Here is a 21,630-nt window from a genome sequence, read left to right as displayed (position 1 = left end):
CAGGATGAAGACGTCTCAAACACAGCATGTGCATCAAATACATCCTGCGTTGTGATTGTCTTGCATAATGAAATACAATTACATGCAATGTCTTCATTTGTCAAATCCTAACAGTTTTACACTTTGACCCCTTGGGAATAAGTTTTCACCTGAGAAGACTGAGGCCTTTTCCAGCTGACTGGCACCAACACGTTGTTTAAAGTGGATCCAGAGGAGGTAGAGGAGGTGCTGTGGGTCACTGCTGTTGTCATGCTCTTCACATCCTGGCCTGGAGTGCGTCGGAGATCATCAAAACGACGACCAATCACTGGCGTCTGAAAGAATCGACACAAACAAACAATTGTGAGGACAAAATTAAAATGAGCAAAAGCAGGAAGAAGAGAAAGTCTTTCTCTGCTTAGTCAATCCATTACTCAGGCTCCTTGACAGCTCCTGCTTCGTCTAGGCTCACAGTTCCAAAATGACTGTAAAGCAATCAACACGTCAAGATAGGCTGATTGCTTTTTTACAAGTGGTCACAGCTTTTATTCCACTTGACATTCAAGAAAAAAACCCAAACCCAAAACATCAACTTTCTCGGTTTTATACTCAATCTTAAAATGTCCGAATATCATAACAACTATCACTGGTGTGCCCAGTATGTCTAAAGTTTAAAGCCACCCTGTTGGCTGCTCACTACAACTCCCTGACTCACATACAAAGACGGCAGCAAAAAGCTGACATCATTTCCTGCCATTCATGAACTACACAAACAGCTCCCTGTTCGGTTCCCACACATACGCCGCTCTCCTTGTATCTTTTACATCGCTTTCCAGCTCTGCACTGCTTGACTAATTGTGTTTACCTTTCACGCTTTCAAGCTAATCTCACAGGGTTTGGTCGAAAAGAAATATCACCATTAAGGAAGGGGAAGAAATGTTTCCTTTCCAAAGACCTTTAAAAGATTCCACACAACCTCAACAAGTACCACACCCTGGAAAATACAGGGAAATATACAGGGGCGAGCATACATTTCAAGGATTAACCTTTCTTTTCACAAGAACAACAAGGACTTTCACACAGTGAAAAGAAAGTCAAAGAAATGGCCTCTAACCTGAGATATGTCAAAGTGGAAATCCAGCGTTTTCCCAGGCAAGGCCTTGGAAGAGCGGTCCCAGACACGGCTGATGTCCTCGTAGGAGAGGTCACTTTGTGGAAATGAAGGCTGTGCCAAACTGGCCGATCGAGAAACCACCAGCTTGAGTATATTCTGTGCTTCTCTCCAATGAACAGTCTACAGCAAAAACAGAAACACACACAACTTCACCTGTATGTGCAGACAAAGAGCAACACAAGATGTAAAAACACAGTTTTCATGTAGTTTTATTTATAGTTACAGAGGTACTAAAGGGAAATGGATGCCATATGAGAATAAGCAGAGGCTTGGCCCATAGCAGAACAGCAGACTGTTTATAGATTGGGTGTGTCCACAAATTTACAGCGCTGACATAAGACAGCTTTTTCCTTTTTTTTCACATGAGCACTAAGAAAAAGAGCAAGGAATACAAGACTCTTACGCAGAGCTCTCAGCTAAAGATTTGAACTGAGCACATGCGCATGCAAAGTATATGTTAGTGAGTTTCTACAAAATTGTCAACTTATTCTATTTTTAAAATATGTTCGATGGCACATAAAGTCACTGCATATTCAAACTAATACATTCCCGATAAAAAAAGGACCATTTGAACTCACCTGGACAAATTTCTCTATTGTCTTGAGCACCTCTATGTTGAAGGGTTTGGCTTGAATTACACTCAAGTCCATGTGGCTCAGGAGGCTGTAGATAATTTGCAAAAGGGTCTGCTGCATACTTGGGAGACCTTTCTCCAACAGCTATTACAACAACAAAAGAAAAGAAAAGAGAAAACTCACTTTACATAGTACTTCTAACACACTGTAATTGTGACTTAGCACCTTTCAGCTGTACACACCTCTGCCATATAAGTGACCAGACTCAGGGTGATATCCGAGAAAGCTTCGTGAAGATATCGACACACCACATTGACCCAAGAGAAGCAGTCTCGTGTGTAGGAGTGGGTTTTATACAGAGCCATGACATGAGCAAGGTTGGAAAGCTTGGCGTTGTTCTCCTCAAGGCATACCTACACACACAAAGGTGTGTTAGTTTAAGATGTGAAATTTGTGAAATGAAAAAAAGGGATAAAAATGGCAAACCTGTGCGATCCTCTCAGCAACCTCCTGACAGAACTGTGTGGGGCCATCAAAGTTCTGTACCAGATGAGGGAGCAGGCAGAGAACATTCAAAGGAAAACCTAGTAGACAAAAAAAACCCCCGAAAAACAAAACAAATGACATTAATATAAAATTTTGGAAAAAAGTCACAAAGCATGTGTCTTTGTACAAGTACAAAAAATATAAATATATAAATGTAAAGTTTATCCGTCCACTGTTTACTTTTAAAACCACTTATTTATTGATTCCTACATTATACCTATGGCTTGTGATGTGTCCACAACAGGCACTCGCGACACAGGAGTCAGTTGGCATAAGAGATGAAGCGTGAGATCGGTTGTAGACATGGAGGTGAAACCCTTTAAAAGGAGCTGCTGCAGCCCAGTGAAGGTGCTCCATTTTAGCTGATTATGCAGCTTCTCCAGCTTCTCTCTGTTTTCCTGTTTGTCCAGTGACATGTTGGCCAGCAGCTTATTCAACAGTCTTAAAGACATCTGATACTCAAACTCAAAGTCTGACTCCATCAGTGACACTGCCACCCAGAAGATGGTGGCTAGCAGGTTGCTGGGGTGGTTGATGCTTGTTGGGTCAGTCACACTGTCTCTAGATGAGGATGAGCTGCGAACCTTAGCTAACAGAGCTTGCTGTTCAGAGGCTTGGATACGGTCCAGTGTGGCACTGCGTGGTGGATCAGACCACCGGTCTGCCTCTCCAAACTTCTTGGGAACAGAGGAGCTCCTTTGATGTCTGCTCCTTTCTTCTCTCCTGAGATTGAGCTGCCCTGTGCTCTTCCTGTTAGATAGCAGCTTGAAACTGGTGAGGAATTCTGGGGATGAGGCTCTGTGATGATAGCATGGAGAAATAATTTAAAGTCACTACATATTTGGGCAGAAATACCATCTTTGAACATAAATTCATGTAGAGGAGACACAAACCTTGTCAAAATAGCCATGAGATCACTGTTTTTGAGACACTCAGCCAAGTTATCCACCACTGACTCCAGCGTGAGTAATATTTCCATCACATAGCCCTGGCAGAAAAAAAAGACACACATAGATTTTTAGACTGTATTTTGATAATACAATTTAATAATTTAACATACAATAGTATAATTTTCTACACGGACGACCAACATTTGACACCATAAATGATGCAAACAAGAAATCCCCACATAAAAACTGGCACCATTCAAGTATACACATGGCGCTCTGACCTGCACTTCTTCTCCATGTTCACCGATGACTTCCACCAGCCTTGAGAGAAGGTCAGACACAGCGTGGGCAGATATTGGCTGGCGAAGGGCTCGAAACACCTGAAAGGAGCGGCCAGCGTAGTGACGCGATGAGCTACACAAGGCTGTCTGCAGCGCTATGTCGCTAAGCTGCTGTTCCAGATGGAAATCTGACAAAGACACAGACAGAAATGTGTAAATGAAAGTCATTCAGTTACACATAATGTTTAAGAGATAATCAAATTAAAGAAAATGAAAGAATTACTGTTACGGGCATACAGAATTACCTGACTTGGACTCTTTGAACACAGATACCACATATCGCAGAAAATTCGTCAGCTGCCCAGTGCTTTTTGAAATTTGGTTCTTTGGTGAAATGTCTTCATGGCACCACAGAGGTCCATATGCTCTATAAAACAATCATTTTTAGTTACTGAAAACAAACTATATTCTGAATCATTCAAATTAACAGTGCCAAGTCCAGCATAAGGTGCCTGTCAATTAATACAATCCTAAATATTTTTTAATTAGTTTTGTAAGATGACAGTTTTAATTTAAATTTACAGTGTGTTCAATTAATCGTGGGAAATGCCAGTCATATTTAAATCTCAGATCTAAGCTATGCTTATAAGAAATTGCATTATCCAGCAGCCCCACTAGGTGGGAACCAAAAACCAGAAATATAAGAAGTTTATCACCATATCAAGCCCATAACTAGCAATATTTTAATACATGCAGCCATACATTTTTTTCTGTTTGCAAAACTACAGTGTAAAAACTCATGCATTTGCTGAGTGACTCTAACGGAAGAATTACAAATCTGTGTCCATACCTTGTGGTTAAAAACTCAATTAGCTTGTTGGTTTTGTCATTCATTTTATTGGAGGCCACCAGGTCTTCCACCTCCTGTGAAATCTCTGGCAGGTTGCTGCTGCTGCCCCCCAAACTTAAACTGGATGACGTAGACGAAGAACTCAAACCCGAGTCTGGCCCGGGGGATGCCTGACACTCCCGCAGGAAGTCAAAACCTCCTGAACACATCACAGAAACAGGTGTGTGATTACAAACAAGTTACAGTGGTATATATTTTATGAATGTTTGATTTCATATACCTAACTGCAACTTTAAGCTACAGATGGATTTAGCCAGTGCAAGAAGAAGAGATGCTGTTGTGAGCACATGACTTGTGCTAAAACATTTTCATGGATGTAGATCCAGTAGTTCCTATTATTATTGCTGCAAAGCTAACCACTCTTTTGTTATAAACAAAAAGCCAAACCTTTGTGTAAGAAACCACATATTACACATGAACATAACACGCATATAAAAGAAAGTTGTATAAAGCATGTTTACTTTCGCTTTTAAACTATTGTTATAGCATTTTTTTTATTGCTAATAAAATACATTTTTATTGGATATACATTTTCTTTTTTCATATGGTCAAATGGACAACAAATACTTTCAAAATGTGAAGGCCTTTTCAAAACATTTTATCAGCTAAGAGAGGAGCTAAAGCCAGCCATGCAAGCTTTAACAGATGGCCCCAATTTGGGAAAGTGGATAAAAATAGCAGAATGGAATGCTTTAATCAAGACCTTTGATGTGCTCTGGGCTCCATATTGCTTTTGGCACAGCATCCAAATATTTTCTCTCAAGATAAGAACCTTATCTATTGTCTGAAAGGAATGCTAGCCATTCCTTCCTAATGTTCGAGTTTATATTAGCCAAAGACAAGATCCGCATGTCAAAGGGCCAGCTGCTCAGTCAACCTCATCTAGGTCTACTTTAACCATTCAGTGAAGAGTGAATGTATTTATACTTGAAAAGGGCAGATGCTTACCTGAAGGCAAGTACTCCATCTGAATGCTTGGTTTGCAGGTGAGGGTCTTGGTACCATTGATCTCACGTGTCTGCAATAAGACCGCTGCAATAGTGTGGAAGTTGTTGTCGCATGACAATGCGATGAGCAGGTGGAGAAGAAGTCGTTTACTGTGTTCAAACACCTCTGGACGAAAGTGATCCATGCCTTGAATAAAAACAACATAATTGGACAAATAAGTCTATTTTACGGTCAATTCAATTTAAATTTCAGCTACTCCTTATGGTCATCTGGGACGAAGTAACACAGTAAGATCAAAACTTTACAATATTACAGAGAGAACATTAGGGATTCTCTCTGAGTTGCACTTTTCACTCAACTCTACAGTGCATCATTAGATATGTAATCATTATACTACAGCTGTTAAAGAGAAGACTGATTGTACTGTGAATTTACCCAAAAACAGTGAATGTAGCAGCAAAGGTAGGTGCATGGTCCAATCCTCGGTCACACTGTGGTCCACGACCATCTCTGTCATGAAGATGACCGCTATGTTACACCTATAATAAGCAAACATTCACACTATTAACCCTCTGAGTGAAACACCATTTCATATCCTAAGAAAATCAATTTCTTAAGATAGATTTAAATAAAAACTTTTTTGTGGTGGATACAGATGAATACTATTACAGTAAATTCATTTAGAAACAACATAGCAGGTTATAGCAGCTAACCTGTGCAGTGGTCCCCTGGGAGTAATGGTCTCTGGTAAAAAGTCCACTAGTGGAGCCCAACATCCTCCAGTCAGAGGCATGGGCAGAGGATGGGGCTGGTTGGTCTCAATAACAGCCACAAGCCAGTCAGCATAGGGTGGCAAAGGTTCACCTGTATGGTTTAAGAGCCCATTGTTCATGATGTAAATACACAAAAAAGAACTTCAGTTTTGAAATATAGTTGTCATAACTAATTTCCAGGATTCTTTTAATAATCGTCAGATTATGTTTAGCCACATTTATCTCTAGAACCATTACAGGCTAAGAGGGTTTAACAAAGCTGTTTTTGGGTCACTAGCAGCAGTGTGGGGGCCCTAGGCTCAACTCCTTGTATTTTAGTGCCAATTATCACAGAGTCTCTTAAATAATAATAATAATAATAATAATAATAATGGATACTTTATTGATCCCCATGGGGAAATTACTTGTTTTTCTCTGCATTTGACCCATTCACTCAGTGAAGCAGTGGGCAGCCCACTAAGCAGGCGCCCGGGGAGCAGTGTGTAGGGACGGTACCTTGCTCAGGGGTACCTCAGGGTAGCCGTTAAGTGGATTCGAACTGCCGACCTTCCGATCATGGGGCGACCACTTAAAAAGCCCCAGGCCACTTTGCACTGCTCATAAATTATCACTGGAATATGGCTGATTACCAATGTACCCTCCAACCAGGCTGTATATTCTATACTCATCAAAACCATTACAATCACATTTTCTTTCTTAGGTGCTTGGTACAGAAAAATACTCACTCTTATCTTCATCATAAGATCCTCCCGAGCTGTTGCTGTAGCGCGATTCCAGACGATTATGTGCTCGTATTATATGAGTAAGCCTGAAGTCACAGAAAAAGATTTTTTGATAATAGGGTAGGGTGTTGATAACACTGCGTTAAATCAATCACACAATTAAAGACATTTTTGCCCACTGCACCTCTCCTCATTCTCCTTTAAAGTCTTGGTATCATCTGTATCAGTGAAGCTTTCTTGGCCTGCAACAACAGTATTGCTGCTTGATGTGGTGCCTAGAAATTAATCAGAAATCAAGTGAGGCTAAACTCCAACACTGCTTCACATGCACAATTTGGATCTTTCCCAGAAGGGAATTTTAATGGTGGTTTACAAAAAACAAAAAACAAAAAATATATATGTGCAAGCTTTTTCAAAAGATGTACCTGAAGCAGCTGCAGAAGCCTTGCTTGTGGCTGTAAATCGATAAAAAGGAGGGCTATCACAGTGTTGCACCACAGGATTCACAGGATCAGTCTGCTGTAACTCAAATATCAGTTCCTCCATGGTTTGGATTGTGTTGTTTCGGCATAGATAGATCACCACCTTCTTGATCTGAATAAATACACCAACACATTTCTGTGAGAAACTGTAAGGATACAAAACCGCTCCCAAAAAACAAAGTTACATAACATTACAAACAGGGCTTGATATCTTACATATGGGAGAAGGGCAGTGTCACTGCTGACACCACACAAGCTGATGAGAAACTGCAGTGTGGTTCTCAGATTGTTGCTCCATTTGTCATTGCTGATTAAAGCATTCCAGGCATTTTCCATTTCTGGTCCAGGTAGATCATCTCCATACTGGGAAGGCAGGGGGTTAAAAAAAGAACATATTCCATGTCAGCTACGTTTATCTCAGATTACCTACGCCTCTTTTGATAAAATCATATTTCCCAAGCATGCGGTTACCTTGGCGGTCATAAACATGAGATTATTGAGAACCATAGATGTAGCTTGTAAGGAGCCCCAGCCAGTGCCTTTTAGTGGGTGTGATGAACCTGCGCTGGTTAATTGGCTAGAAGAGTTGTAACTTGAGGAGCATGGTGAGAACATTGGGAGCAGCAGGCCGCTATCAACCAGCTCTATGTTACCAAGCCAGGGCAGGAGGTAGGTTAGCATGATCTGCCTCCCATTGGTATGAGTGGTGGGGAACCTCTGGCTAACCTCTGGAACAAGCAGAAGGAAGGCAATACAGTGGTCACTGTGGTTTTTTCATTTTATAGGAAACTCAAACACATGCTGTACATTCAGTTTCACCATAATTGGCAGTTTGATCCTGATCCGCATATGCATTAAACTTAAACAGGGGTTGCCCCTAAGTCAAGTTAGGCTCTCTGTGTGTCTGTGGTTAGCAGAAGTGGCCATAAAAAGAGGTCTGCTTCTCTGGGGGATGAGCCAGTAGTATTTAGAAAGAAACCGAGAGAAGATGACAAGCCTGTGAAAAGCTGAACTACAGTAAACTACATTACTATTACAAGCATCAACATCTACCTGAGAATAGAGGAAGTGTGAGCTCAGGGTACATCTTTGCCAGCTGGCAGGAGAGCTGAGGTAGGGAAACACTGTACAAAGGTGGCAGTGGACCATGTGTGCCATAGAGGATACTGTTTGGCTTTTGCTCTGCGATCTTCTTAGAGTATGCAAACAACTTAGCTTCAAGAATCTGTTAAATGGAAGAGGGAGAATGTGTCCTTTAAGCTGGAACCACAGAAAACTGCATAAAAGAGCTCAGCAAACTGAGGTTTCTCACCTGCATTAGCTGCATTGAAATCTCATAGATTTCTCTGTTGGTGTCTGACGCCTTAAAGAGCACCAGATTTAGCAGCGTTACTATGTCACTTGGGTAGGTTTTGCTTGTGAAGAAACAGAGAAAAATGAGTATGAATCACTTATTTAGTGTTATCAAAGTAAGAGGCTCATGTTGCAAGATTTAACATCCACATTATGGTGTTGTTCCTAAAATGTAATTATTGCTGTTTTAGCAACACAACTTACTAAGCACGTTGTTTTAATCGACTGGAAAAATAGGAAATACTTAATACTTAACCCACATATGCCCTTTAAAACTCTGTAAAAATATTATAACTGTTTCAGAACATATGCAAAATGGGTGTGTTATGCAGCAAACAAGCGTTAGTATTGCCGAAAAAAACGTACCAACATATGATGTTTGTGAAACAGCCTATTTTTCACCCATACTATAATCCTTTCTCGATACTTAATTGAGTAGTTTAAGTGTTTAGATTGTAGCAGAAGAAGTTAAAGAAGAAGATAAAGATGAATGATAGTCCTGGAGCAACTCTGACAATAATGTTGTATGAACAACACAGTGATATCAAATACATCATTTCATGCATGTTTCAATTTCTGAGATAAAGCAAGTGAAGAATTTCAGTGCAATAGTGAGTTGTTAGTTTGAGACTTTGGCTAATTTACTTACTAAAATGGACCGTAATGCTAAATGAGAGAATTCAGTGTCAGTCCAAATTAGCCAAAGTAAATGCACTTCAAAAACCTATACAGATAAACTAATGAAGACCCAATAAAAAAAAATCACTGAAAATGCAAAATTCATCTGAGATTTTGTACCTGCAGCCACAGACTGTAGCGATGGCTTTGAAGCACCCCGAGGCGACCTGCTTTGAGCCTGTGTAGCAACGATCCACAGCCCAGTTGAATAGGTTGACCTGGTCAACATTGAGTTCCAGCAACAAGATGACAACTTCACAGCCAAGCTGATGGACCTGAGCCAGGAGCAAACACCAACACAGACTTTTTTAGATTTAATTTCTTCTTTTTTCCCCTCCCTTGTACTCCACACTTTGTATCAGTCATCAGTAAATGATTTAAGGTCTCAGTGTAGCATGGTTCTAGGAGCTCTACAAAGAAGTTGATAAATGACCAGTTAATGCAACTCCTCAAACCACATAATAAATTGTGCTAAGGAAAAATATCTAAAATAAACATGCAGGTGCTTTATCTTGTATCATAAATGGGAATAAAGTCAAAATCAGTTTATCCTGAAAGAAAACTGCCCTTCTCCAGCAAGATAATGCTGAGCAGTTGGCAAGCACTAGTGCTGGCTTTTTATAAAGCAAGCTTCAGAAAGCTATCCGAGGGGCTTCCTGGGTCAGCTCCTTGTTTAAATGCACCACAGTGGTAAAGTATTGGCTACAGACCCGCTGATCCTGGCAGGCTAGTATATTATCCAGCCACTTGTAGAGGTATCCGTCTGGAGAGAGGCCAACGTTATCAAACACAGGCCCACAGCACAGCACAGCAGACATAGCCTGTGAGAACATCAGCCAAGAATGCTCACATGTTAATGGTTTAAACAACCAAGACAAGACAACCCTATTCACTCTGCCACTGTTCTACCAACAACTCTTTCTTTTTATCTAGAAATGCGACATAACATTTAATCTCAATGTGGTCATTCAACACAGCTGAATACTAAACAATCAGATTCTTCTTACTTATTCTGAATTTGTGACTTAGTCATTTACTTAGAGTCTAATTATGATTACCTTTAGGGCACAATACTGATATCTTGTGATCTGATGATTTCTGTCGCTGTAGCGATCCAGAGGAGTGAACATGATGCTGAAAGGCCCAGCCCACTGGCTGAAGAGGATGAAGAGGTGATGCCGCAGGCTCTGCTGTGGAAACAGGAAGCGTCTGTGGTGCACTGGGTTGGAGGTGGAGGTGGAGGGGATGAAAGAGCTTGTTATAGGTTTGCTCATTAAAAAAGTCTAGAGCCAGCAAAAATTATCCCGGGATCTTAAGCCCATCACAACTAAATAAAAGTGCATTTTCCCAATCTGATAATAGGTTCTTGATGTCCCCTGACAGACTATTAGCCATTCAGTGGGGACTTGTGAATGCTTGGCAACTCATGAGTCATCACCTGCCCTTTCCTGCACTGTCTTTAAGTAGAACTATTCTTGGATCCACTCCCCTTGGGCTACATCCAAATCAAGATCAATGTCAAGACTCTGGTCTTTCATGCAGTGTTCTAATGGCAGCCTAATGGAAACCTATTATACAATTCACTTTTCGCAAATGGACAGATGGATTACACCAGGTACTCATAAAAAGGAATACAGAACTTTCACATTTTCTGCTAAGTAATTTATCAGTCTGACCTATAGAGCAGTGACTGGTCTGACAAGAAAGGACTTTAAATTTAAGCTAGTTGCAGTAGTACCTGGTACGCATTGGATGAGGTTGGCCACCATGGCACTGAAGTGAGCTCGGATGTCCTTAAGGATCTCTGCATCTTTATCATTCTCAGCTTCCAGAAGCATCCGGGTCAGATCCACATATTCCAGGAAGAGAGCCCCCAGGGCGAGTGTGTCACGTTCCAATGCTCCATTTGTACTGTGGCATGAAAAAAAAAACCCCACAGAGACACCCGGTTCAGAGACATCACCAAGAAAATATTATGCAATAATGACATATTCACTTCTGTTTAAATACCTATAAACTGTAGCACTAATGGCAATTATTTGTATCAAAAACTCACTTGCATGAAACTGGGGGAGCCGTCTCTGTAATTAAGTACCTTTTTGCGATTCAGTCTTTTTTTGGGCTAACAGTGTCAACTGATACTATCACACTAACCTATCACTGATGACACCAGCATCAGCCAGGAGCTCAAATATCCTCAGCAGTTGAAGTCTCAGCAGGTCTCGTCGTTCACGCCGCTTCTTGTTCTGTAAAACATAATTAGAACATCTTTACAACCAGATTGTCTGTAAAAATAAAATGTTCTAAACTATATGAACTCTTTAGCAAATACTACATTATAGTCTAACATAGCTATAAATTCTCTCTGATTGTGCATATTTTGCATATAGTATTAATTGAGTCATATATACCTCAGGTCTTCTCTCTAATGCCTCTTTCATAAGGGGATGCAGCTCCTCCACAAGCTCTCTGTGTGCATTAAAAACATAAACTCGTGATATAAATGTAAAATACAAAATGAAGTTCAGTAGCAAAAATTAAACTGCAGAATGACATTTTTCAAAAACAATTAAAAAAGCTATTAAATCTGACCTCTAGGAAACAATTTAGAAACAGCTATGTGAGGCATCAAAGTATTATTCAACTCTAATCCTCTGCTCATCTGCACTTTAAAAGCCACACAAATGCACTACCTTTAATTATTGAAAAACTATTAGATTGCACTCTCAGTTTTTCACAGGTTAATTAAAAAAAAAAAAGACAAAACAGAACTGAAGATGTTTTGTGGCAATATTTAATCCATAAAGAAAATCACAAAAAAAGCATCACAGGAAAAAAAAGGAAAGTTTGTTTTCTTAGTTAAGCAGTAAATGATTAGCACCTAATATATAGATCTTTGATATACCTGAACACAAGAAAATTGGTGCGACCAAAGCCCAGAACTAATGACTCTGTCAACTCGATGCTCTCTGCCCTCATCAGTGGAACCAACTGCTTCAGAAGCCAAGCCACAGATGGGCTCCCGATAACCTGAAACATCAAACACCAACTGCTCAGTCAGACACATAAAATCTGCCACGACCACTAATTACTTAGAGCTGCATTGATATAAGTGTCTGTACACTTAAGAACACATTGACTTCATGCTCTATTCATGTGAAATAGCTGCTGTAATTTGATGCTTTGAGTTTTAAAGTCAACAAGCTCAGTATGAACACCTGATCCTGGAGAGACAAAGCGCAGAGGGAATTAATAAGGCCAGAGGACAGGGAGGCATGTACCTTGTTATCGAGGTTGACACTGCTGTCGGGTGTAGGAGCTGTGATCTCAGGTGTCGATGCTCTCAGATGGCCGGGGCTCATGATACTGGGCTTGGCCACTCCAAAGCAAAGGATCAGGTAGTTTCTCCATAGGGTTATATAGTTATCTCCACTGCCAGAGGTACTGGTCTTCTTTGCGTACACTGGATTACTGGTAAGGAAAAGGAAATATTATTAGATCCTTTATAATCTCACATTCTTTCAGTGGGGAATTTTGACTTTAAGCTCAATGAAGAACTGGAATATGGGGGCAGAAACAGAAAAGGGAAGATTAAATAGGGATGTGCAGAAAATAAAAATACAGAAGTGTTTCATGTTCCCTCCTGACCACACTGTAGTCTGAAAGGGCACTTACTTTGGGTCTACCAGGGGCATGAGCATCTGCATCCGAGTGAAGGCATAAGGCCAGGCGTAGCTGAGAGCTGTGGGGCAGTGCTTGGGAAGGTTGTCCTGTCGGAGGAGGCTGTATATGCACAGCACCCAGGGGTCCTTGACAGACTGAGCAAAGATCCACACATGTGAGGGGCTCCTAATATCATAATGACTGTTGACAAGCAATGCATTCCACTCCACGAGCCACTGCAGGTCCACGTGGTGACCAGCTGGCAGGGTGACCTGCAAACAAGCAGGTGACAGAGCAGGGTCAGAGGTCAGGGACATGCCTGAAATATATCTTAAAGCACTGCTTCTTTCTGACTGTCGACCAATGTGTAAAACTAATTTATTACAGTGTGAATAAGGCAGTAATTAGGACAACAAGACAAATACATACTATATTTAGAAAAGCTTTTTTATGTTGCATATGTTGCATGCCACTCTCATTATACTCAGAAAAATGCTTATAGCTGAAATGACAGCTGGCCAGAAGTTGCTAAGCTGTTTATTTAATTTTACATGATAATTAATGAACCTGGCTTCTGTTTTCTGCTTACTTACAAGATTATTTGCTAAACCAGATTTTACATGGGGTTAAAAATCTTGTTTTTATATTTTTATGTCAGTCAGATAGAAGCTAAAGCTCCACCAACACTTCGGTTTGTGGCTTTCATCGGGGTCATCTTAAAACATATTACAAACAGCATTTTCAAGTCGCCTGGGTAAGAGTAGAAAAAATACTAAACAACCAATAATATACATTTACACATCTGACAATGGGGCACCAACAAGAATGAACTGGATCACATGTTTTATGGCGACTCACTGTCCCTGGCAACAGAGAGTGCTCAGTGGAAAATGAAGGTGGTAACTTCCACAGCATTAGGCTGAAAAAGTGCAACCAAGTTTTGCCCTGCCCAATGATGAAAAAATTCCCTCAATCCTGAAAGGTCTGCCTGACTGTCCTTTCATTACAGTTAGCCAATAAATGTGGTTTTTTTAAACTGCCAGTGTTGCTGGAGCTTTAAGTTCACAGATCCTATCATCTTCTCCATACAGCTTGAGGTTGTCCCTGAAAACTCATCTCTGAAAGTCGAGCCATGTGAAATGAACACAGTGACGAAAGACAAATATTAGGAAAATGAAACACGAAGCAAATAAACAGAAACATCTCGAGGTTTACTTTGGAGCGGTGCCACAAACTGGAGGTACAAACAACTTACTGTGTCAGAGACTGCAGCGTTGACAAAGCTATCCAATATACCGGGGCTGAGCTGATCCATGATCTCTATCATTGGTTTATCATCATCCTATAGTTGGCAAAGCATACATTTTTAACCTGTACATAAAATATCTTTCTTATATTATGTTTCCTCAGCGTTCCTTCTGTGTTTTACCTCACACTGTCCAATAGTCACGAACAGACTGCGTATCTCTTTTAGGATAGCAATGGCGAGTCTGCGGGTGCTCAGCTGGCAGGAGCAGAGCAGGACGACCGCTAGTCCCTCCACAGCATGCAGCACAGTGGAGTGTGGACCTCGTTCTGAAGGCGTCTTGAGACTTGAGTTGGTCTGCGGCAGCTGTGATAAAATAAAGAAAAGCTGATTACCCAGTAGTAATATCACAATACTAAACTAGTTTATTTCTATTTCTAAAATGGGCAGTTAGTAAAAGACAACTGTGTATACCTCAGTGGTGTGCATTTTAGAGGTGTCAGACGTCTTTCCTGGTGCAGCCATGGTGAGTTTCCACTGAGTGAGGAGCTGCAGCAGTAATTTAAGGGATGTATCTAACAATCCCTGGTGGGTGTCTTGGACCTCACGCAACAGGAAGTTGGTAAATCCAAACAGGACGTCATCACGCCAGTCGGAGAAATCCAGCAGCAGACTTTGCAAGGAATTCTGTGCTATGAGTCGAAGCTCATCATCCATGTGGATTGTCAGTCTGACAAAGACAAAATAAACCAAACAAAAATAATGATAAATGAAGAATAACTTTTATGCAGATGAATGACAGGTCCTCTATGTATTGTTTCATATCAGGTTACTCACCGAGACAGGAGGTCTATGAGTTCTGGCTTAGACATCCCATCAGGCAGGATGCGAGGAATGGCAGCGACACATGTCCTGAACAAGTCGATCTTAGGTTTTCTCTCACCTCTGAAAAGGTCGCATTTCAGTTATGTTAAAAAGTCTTGTTTTCTGTGTCAAAGTGTAAATTGATCAAGTATTGAGAACAAGAGCGTTAAGTTAATGATGAGTCCAGTCCAGTCCAGTCAGCTGGGATGTGTGCAAACTTACGTGATCATGTCCTCAGGCTCTTTGTTCAACATCTGAGCATTGGTCATCATCATGCATCGGCCCACCTCCTTGTCCAGGTGTCTGAGAATGTTGTCAATAGCCTTTGGGACGTGAAAATAATACTGAGACATACCTGGGAACATGAGAGAGGAAAACCTATTGAACTACTTTAGCTCACTGGAATATTTTTAATTGAATTCCTATAATTTAAAATGCAGAAGCATGACATTTTCAGAATTCGTGACCATGGTCTGCCTCTCTCACCAATGACTTTGGCCTCTTCATCTGTTAGTGTCTTGCTCAGATATGTCTTCTTTACTCGGAGTGTGTTCCCAGAGGGCAAAGTGCAACCAGTGTTAGGCATGGGAGGCTCACCGTCCTTCTGCTGCAGTTTATCGGCTACAACCAGGAATGCTCTCAGACCAATATTCATTCTCTAAACATGACAGAAGGGTCACCTGTTAGTTATCAGTTTCCAGCATCCCATTACCAGTCTTGCAGGACCTTTACAAATGAAATTGACTGCTATACAAACGTGTACCTCAGGATTAAGACTAAAGGCTTTTGCAGGTTTCCCAACACACAGAAGGTCAAAGATAATCTCTTTCATGGCATAATCCAGTCTTTCCTGCAGAAAAATGAACATAAAATACAAATCAGTTATAAATAACCTGATTATTCTATTACGAATGGCATCTGCTAACAGTCATACAGTACAGTACAGCACACAAGTGTATTCACCTGGGCGATAAACTGGATGATTTTCACAAAGATATTGAGGGGCATGTCTCTTGGTACCACACTGCGGGATCCTTTGGGGAAAAGTGTTGTTACAATGGTGTTGAGTCGACTGAGAAATGAGACAAAGAAAGCAAGTTAATAAAAGACTTTGTGCAAACATTTAACAAATTAGACAGATCATTTTAAGACATGTTTATTTTGGGCTTGATCAGCACCCAAATATCTGTCTGGACCCATCTGGAATTCCTCAAGTGGGCTTTAGCTTGTACGTAATAACATCTGCAAACAGCTGATAACCCTGCAGGCAACTGTTACTGGAAATCTTGTATTGGTTTGAGCCTAAATCTGTCTAAATCAGTTCTAAAAATATAAAAAAAACCCACAAAATGTTTTTAAAAACATTTTTTTAATCTTCCCTAAATCCGCCACTTCATCATGTTCAGAATTTGTTTTGTAATAAAATATAAAATAGGATATTTCTACGATAACAGTTATTTACTGACACTTAAAAAGAAAATAAATGTAAATGCAAACAGTAAAGGATTTTTACCCTTGTGTCGCAGTGTTGCTCTCACACTTGATTCTGATCATGTAAACCCACAACAGTCTATAGAGGGACTCCAGTGCAACACGAGCCATTTTTGGGTCTCTACTCTGTAATGAAATAAGGTTGATCGAAGAAGTCAATGATAGATCCATCTTGAAGAAAAATAATCAGTGTAATATTGCTCACAATATCAAGTAAAAAATGTAGTTCACGCAATTATTTTTGACAATTAAAGCTGTAATATTTGGACTGACTGAGACGCAGCATCCTTTAAATAACAAATGCAGTTTTACAACTGTTAGTTACTAAGTTACATTACCTTCAGATTTGAGAGGCAGTTGTTAAGGAAGATGTGCCATCTGTTAAGGAAGAACTGTTTCTGGCTGACACACAGCAGGCACGTCACCAAAGGGTAAAATGCCTGAACAGAAGACACAAAGTGCAGCCTTGTTACAACAAATTCTCTCTTTTTTTAATTTGTAAGTTATTGACTTACAACTAAAACACTGGGATTTTCTGCATATTATATTCAAACTTGCCTATTAAGTTGTCAATTTGTGGAATAATGCATTATCTCTGAGCAACCTTTGCATAAGTGCATCTTAAACCAGCTTCCTTTTGAAGACATAATGTGGTTCCCTCTTTTTTAAAAAATGTTTTTTGCTGATGGTGCATCATTCATAAAATATAGCTTTCAGCCATTATCATTGCCTCAGGAGAAAGTAGATGGCTGTTGTCTTTCCAGATCCATGTGAACTACCATGGTGAAATGTTTTATTGAAGACACTTAGAGGAGAAGAGACTTTAAATATGCTTACACATACTGCAGTGCTTTTAATGTGTTTTTTAATGCTATGAAACAGCAGCCTGTCTTCCCTCATAAATGTTTTCTATTGTAGACACTAAAAAACTAAAAAAAACACACACAAAAGTGACCTTGAAAATTCACAGGCATCCAGGGAATCTGAGCATGTAACTGAAGATGTACAAAAGAGACAGGTCCAACAATCAGTGTCACTTTGTTTTGAACTAACCAGTGAGTGCTTCTTCCTGGAGGACAAGTCCAGGGTTGTGTCGTACAAGCTGTCCACAAAATTCCTCAGGCATGGTACGTTCACCTCGTTCTTCACAGCCTAAGACAAGATTACACATCACAGTATGGCACAAAAAGACAAAAACTTCTCCCCCTGAGTGATCTTCTATATATAGTGTAAAACATTTCCAATGCAGAGCCTAAAACTAATGCTATTTTGTGTGTGTTTAAAGTTATTGCTAATTTGCAACTATCACCTTTATTTGGGTTTTTACATACTGTAAATAGTACTTTCATAAGATATGCAGTGTTCACTATACACTATAGATACACTGCTACAATGAAATACACATAACAACTGGGTATTGCACACAAGAATCAGATGAGGAAGAAACTTACTGCTGCCACGGGAACCAGAATCTCAACAAAGAGGCCAGCTAAAGCATGCTTAATGTCCTTGTCTTTGACTTCCAGGAAATACTGGGCACACTCCTGTGAAAGAGAAAAAATAGTGTAAGCTGCATGAAAAAGCCAATGGGAAGCACAGTTAAAATAAAACATCAAATCTTAACAGTTCTCAGAATTTAATTCATAGTTTCTACCCAACAGAAACATTAGTATAGAAGAGTTTAATACGGCAGAGGATGAGTACAGAAGAAGTACAATATTCATATATATTCAGTTTATAATGTATTGAGGCAGAAATATTATTCAGTTACTAAAGCTATTATACCTGCATAAACTGAAAAGAGGCTTCAAAATCCTCAACGGGATACATCTTAATTCGGAAGAACTTGACCCCCATGATGAGGCTAATGGTACTCTGGACCACATAAGGATTGTGCTCTTTTTGCCGCAGCTCCTTTAGCTCAGTCATAAACTTCTTCTTCACAGCAGGAAACCTGAGAATAAAAATAGCTAAATGAGGCTCTATATTAAGACATGCTTGCACAGCTCAGTCAGACAAATCCCAAGTCAGCACTTCCATAAAGAAGCAGAGTTGTGACTCAGAAAGAATACAGTGATAATATTCAGCGTGCACACCTCCCAAAATATCAGCCCCTCATCTCACCCTCTATATGCAGACTGTGAGTCTGTGCCCCCAGATGAACTCCTCATCTAGCACCTGATCCTTTGCCCAAATTGAACCAGAGATGAGATTCTTCAGCTGGTCTAAATTTAGACGATAATTCATCATGGGAGCTCATATGAGCATTTCTTAACCTCTTCCCTGTTGGCTAGAGCTGCACTTGAAAGAAAGTGAATACAGCTGGGAGAAGAAATGCTGTATTATTTCGACAGTCAAAATCAGCAACCCTTTAAAAAAAAAAGAGACTGCATCAACCTTTCTGAAGACGATTCATTTTAGTTTACAGCCAAATTCATTACCTCTTCCTTTGCCTGATCTTTAGAAAAGTAAATATCTCACTAATATGTCATATAAGTGTCCTTTAGAAAAGGTTATGTGGCATGCCCATCGGCAATATCTCTATTTTAAGGGCTTATTCCTTTCTTCGGTGATCTCAAAACTTCAAAATAAACAGAGACATTCATTTCCAGTCCTAGTTTGGGGTGAAGGGGATCGCTCCAGAAGTATGTCATCCCTACAGTACGTTCCAGTCTCTTAAACCAGGGAATGTTTTGCAAGAAGGCATTAGGAACAGTAACACACCAATGTGATGTGGCATGACAGCAACAGAGGACAGGGTAGTAATTTATCATACAGTGAAAAAAAGTTAAAACACAGCCAATAGTACTGAATTATTATCACTGTTCTGTTTTTGTGCCTTACTTGGACTGGGCTAATACTCCTATGACTTCAGCATAGAGGTCTGCTACAGTGTGCATGTTGCCAGTGTTCGGACCATGATACCTGCAGGAAAACAATGCATTATACCAAAAACAGCACATTTTAGAGAGACTGAATGAAAAGTAAACTTTGTAAGGACAGATGAGATCTTACCCCTCTTTGTATCTAAAGTGCTTAAAGGCTAAGTTAATGACTTCATTCACCAAACTGTCAAGGGTCGGGTAGAGCGGCATCTGATTAAGAATCAATAGAAAACATGATCATCTCAAGATGTCTGCCAAATTAAGTTTATTTTGTCAGCAGCAATAAATCAGGGAACCTGATGAAATTATAGGATAAGCTAAGTAGATTTTGTGTAGTACAGAGTTTAGTCACTTTACCTGTTTCAAAACTTCTATAAGTACAAGAGAGAAGATGAAATCAATGGCCAAATCCCGCCTTTCAAGTAGATAATCTCTCTGTTGCTCGTCACTGTTAGAGAGAAAACATGTTTGCTATAATCATAAAGCACACCTGAGCCTCACCATTCTTTTGTCTACAAGTGACTCATGCTTGCGTGCAGAAATCAATGTAATTGTTCTCACTTTTTGGACTTGGTGTTGGCTCTTGGGCGGTACTCGTGCAACTCCTCTTCTAATCCATTTTGTCGTTTGTACCAGTCAAACAAAGTGCGGAGGATGGAAGGGAGACTGTATTCAGCCAAAGAGCTCATGGAGCTTATCAACTAGGAGAGCAAGACATACATAGCGCAAATGAGCATTTGGGTTTAGCGGTCCACATACCAAAGTGAAAGATAGCCATCAGTATTTCCTTTGTTTATTTGAGCAGCAATTTCAACATCAATTCCAATAACAAACAAGCATTAATTTGCATTTCATCATGTCTCAAGCATTTTTTAAACATTTTAACAATAAATGGGCAACATGGGTTTAAGTAAAGTAAAAGCAACACTAAGAAAAGGCACCGAGTTTGAATAGTGAACTGGTTCTTATTGGGGATACAGTACGCAGAAATACAGAGCGCCCATGGGGCTGCCTCCCTCAGTCTTGGGGGTGGGTGAGCGAAAGGAAGGAACAGGCCGGGCACACAGGAAGGGAGGAGAGTCTGGTGGGACTGGGGAACACAGTGAGCCCTTCATTCAGCACACGGCTGGAGAAGAATCCTGGCTCTGTGTGGCTGCTGAATGGCCTCGCGCAGCAGCACAGACACACCTCTGTGGCTGTGAAAGGGCCTTCTCTGAAAAGCCACAGACCTGCTCGATACACCTAGTGCTGAGGCAGTGCCAGCTGTCAAGGTAAACACTCCTGCCCATGACTAGATCTGAAAGACCTTTTGGGATGTGAGCTGGGCTTTCAACCATCAACTTTTTCAAGCTGAAGTGCATCATACTAGAGCAGTATCTATGACGTGCTTATTTTCCAATTGGGAGAGGAAACACAGTTACCTCTGTGTTGGTGTTGGATTTTGTATAGAATAAAAATATAATCTAATATGGTTATATTACAGGTAAAACAAATAGTTTATCTAGTGAGCATTTGGTCCTAGGTCCCTGTATTTCTATGCACTTACTTGGTCAAACTGAGGATCTTCTCCCCGCTGTAGTGACTTTGTTAATGGCTTTTCCTAAAAAGGCAGAAAAAATAGTCATTTTAAAACTTTATTTTTGCAATAATACAGACAAAAAAAGTTCTTTGTAGTGTGATTTAAAGAGTATAACTCCAAATCTGATGACTAAGGAGTATGAACCGGGACTGATCACAGCCCAGCTAATGAGAGGGCCATCAATCAGTCTGTTGCCTGGCTAGGAGCAGGCAGGGTCACTTACAATATTAGAGATGGGACATTTATGACAGTTCTTATTATTACAGTCTTCCATCATCTAAGATAAAAGCCTTCAAAAGGGTTTAATTCTCAGTGCACCCATCTCCTGGCAAAGTGATAGGCCCGTCGATGACTTCTTGACTCTCTAGCCATCAGGTCATAACCAGCCATCCTTTTTATGAAAAGGCTTAAAAAACATAAGCTGTTAACACAGATGGTTTAACTCTCTGAAACTCACTTCACTTCATATATACCGCACACAAATATCTACTTAAAACATTTGGGAAAACGGCAACGAAATTGTTAGCATTGTACAATTTTTGGAAAGATAAGACAACATTTTAGGTGAAGCTCCATCACACAACGCAAGCC

The 21,630-nt window shown here is 40.3% G+C and overlaps 1 protein-coding gene across 5 annotated transcripts in view; it reads right to left on the bottom strand.

The window, feature by feature from the left end:
- frya (furry homolog a (Drosophila)) overlaps positions 1-21,630 on the bottom strand; it is a 46,826-nt gene that overhangs the window by 8,209 nt on the left and 16,987 nt on the right. For all 5 annotated transcript variants that reach the window (XM_085429238.1, XM_085429235.1, XM_085429239.1 and 2 more), the window contains exons 3-49: positions 21,007-21,060; positions 20,022-20,161; positions 19,818-19,908; positions 19,591-19,670; positions 19,420-19,500; positions 18,361-18,529; positions 18,027-18,119; positions 17,629-17,727; positions 16,914-17,015; positions 16,598-16,701; positions 16,048-16,156; positions 15,848-15,934; positions 15,571-15,742; positions 15,307-15,439; positions 15,058-15,165; positions 14,695-14,950; positions 14,404-14,586; positions 14,230-14,316; positions 12,987-13,246; positions 12,593-12,782; positions 12,217-12,341; positions 11,723-11,780; positions 11,466-11,557; positions 11,050-11,222; positions 10,370-10,530; positions 10,022-10,132; positions 9,432-9,586; positions 8,593-8,695; positions 8,334-8,505; positions 7,752-8,008; positions 7,497-7,643; positions 7,224-7,392; positions 6,983-7,073; positions 6,802-6,884; positions 6,017-6,167; positions 5,739-5,842; positions 5,304-5,489; positions 4,296-4,494; positions 3,751-3,872; positions 3,446-3,633; positions 3,168-3,262; positions 2,492-3,072; positions 2,215-2,312; positions 1,971-2,141; positions 1,732-1,872; positions 1,094-1,273; positions 150-314 (exon numbers count right to left, since the gene is read on the bottom strand). In XM_085429238.1, coding sequence (XP_085285364.1) covers positions 150-314; positions 1,094-1,273; positions 1,732-1,872; positions 1,971-2,141; positions 2,215-2,312; positions 2,492-3,072; positions 3,168-3,262; positions 3,446-3,633; positions 3,751-3,872; positions 4,296-4,494; positions 5,304-5,489; positions 5,739-5,842; positions 6,017-6,167; positions 6,802-6,884; positions 6,983-7,073; positions 7,224-7,392; positions 7,497-7,643; positions 7,752-8,008; positions 8,334-8,505; positions 8,593-8,695; positions 9,432-9,586; positions 10,022-10,132; positions 10,370-10,530; positions 11,050-11,222; positions 11,466-11,557; positions 11,723-11,780; positions 12,217-12,341; positions 12,593-12,782; positions 12,987-13,246; positions 14,230-14,316; positions 14,404-14,586; positions 14,695-14,950; positions 15,058-15,165; positions 15,307-15,439; positions 15,571-15,742; positions 15,848-15,934; positions 16,048-16,156; positions 16,598-16,701; positions 16,914-17,015; positions 17,629-17,727; positions 18,027-18,119; positions 18,361-18,529; positions 19,420-19,500; positions 19,591-19,670; positions 19,818-19,908; positions 20,022-20,161; positions 21,007-21,060 — 6,876 coding nt within the window. The remainder of the gene's footprint in view (positions 1-149; positions 315-1,093; positions 1,274-1,731; positions 1,873-1,970; positions 2,142-2,214; positions 2,313-2,491; positions 3,073-3,167; positions 3,263-3,445; positions 3,634-3,750; positions 3,873-4,295; positions 4,495-5,303; positions 5,490-5,738; positions 5,843-6,016; positions 6,168-6,801; positions 6,885-6,982; positions 7,074-7,223; positions 7,393-7,496; positions 7,644-7,751; positions 8,009-8,333; positions 8,506-8,592; positions 8,696-9,431; positions 9,587-10,021; positions 10,133-10,369; positions 10,531-11,049; positions 11,223-11,465; positions 11,558-11,722; positions 11,781-12,216; positions 12,342-12,592; positions 12,783-12,986; positions 13,247-14,229; positions 14,317-14,403; positions 14,587-14,694; positions 14,951-15,057; positions 15,166-15,306; positions 15,440-15,570; positions 15,743-15,847; positions 15,935-16,047; positions 16,157-16,597; positions 16,702-16,913; positions 17,016-17,628; positions 17,728-18,026; positions 18,120-18,360; positions 18,530-19,419; positions 19,501-19,590; positions 19,671-19,817; positions 19,909-20,021; positions 20,162-21,006; positions 21,061-21,630) is intronic.

The sequence above is a fragment of the Rhamphochromis longiceps genome, linkage group LG14 (assembly GCF_057381845.1).
Source record: "Rhamphochromis longiceps isolate RC_006_pf linkage group LG14, R_longiceps_female_GT1.1, whole genome shotgun sequence".
Lineage (NCBI taxonomy): Eukaryota > Metazoa > Chordata > Actinopteri > Cichliformes > Cichlidae > Rhamphochromis > Rhamphochromis longiceps.
This window is presented reverse-complemented; position numbering and strand designations above follow the sequence as displayed.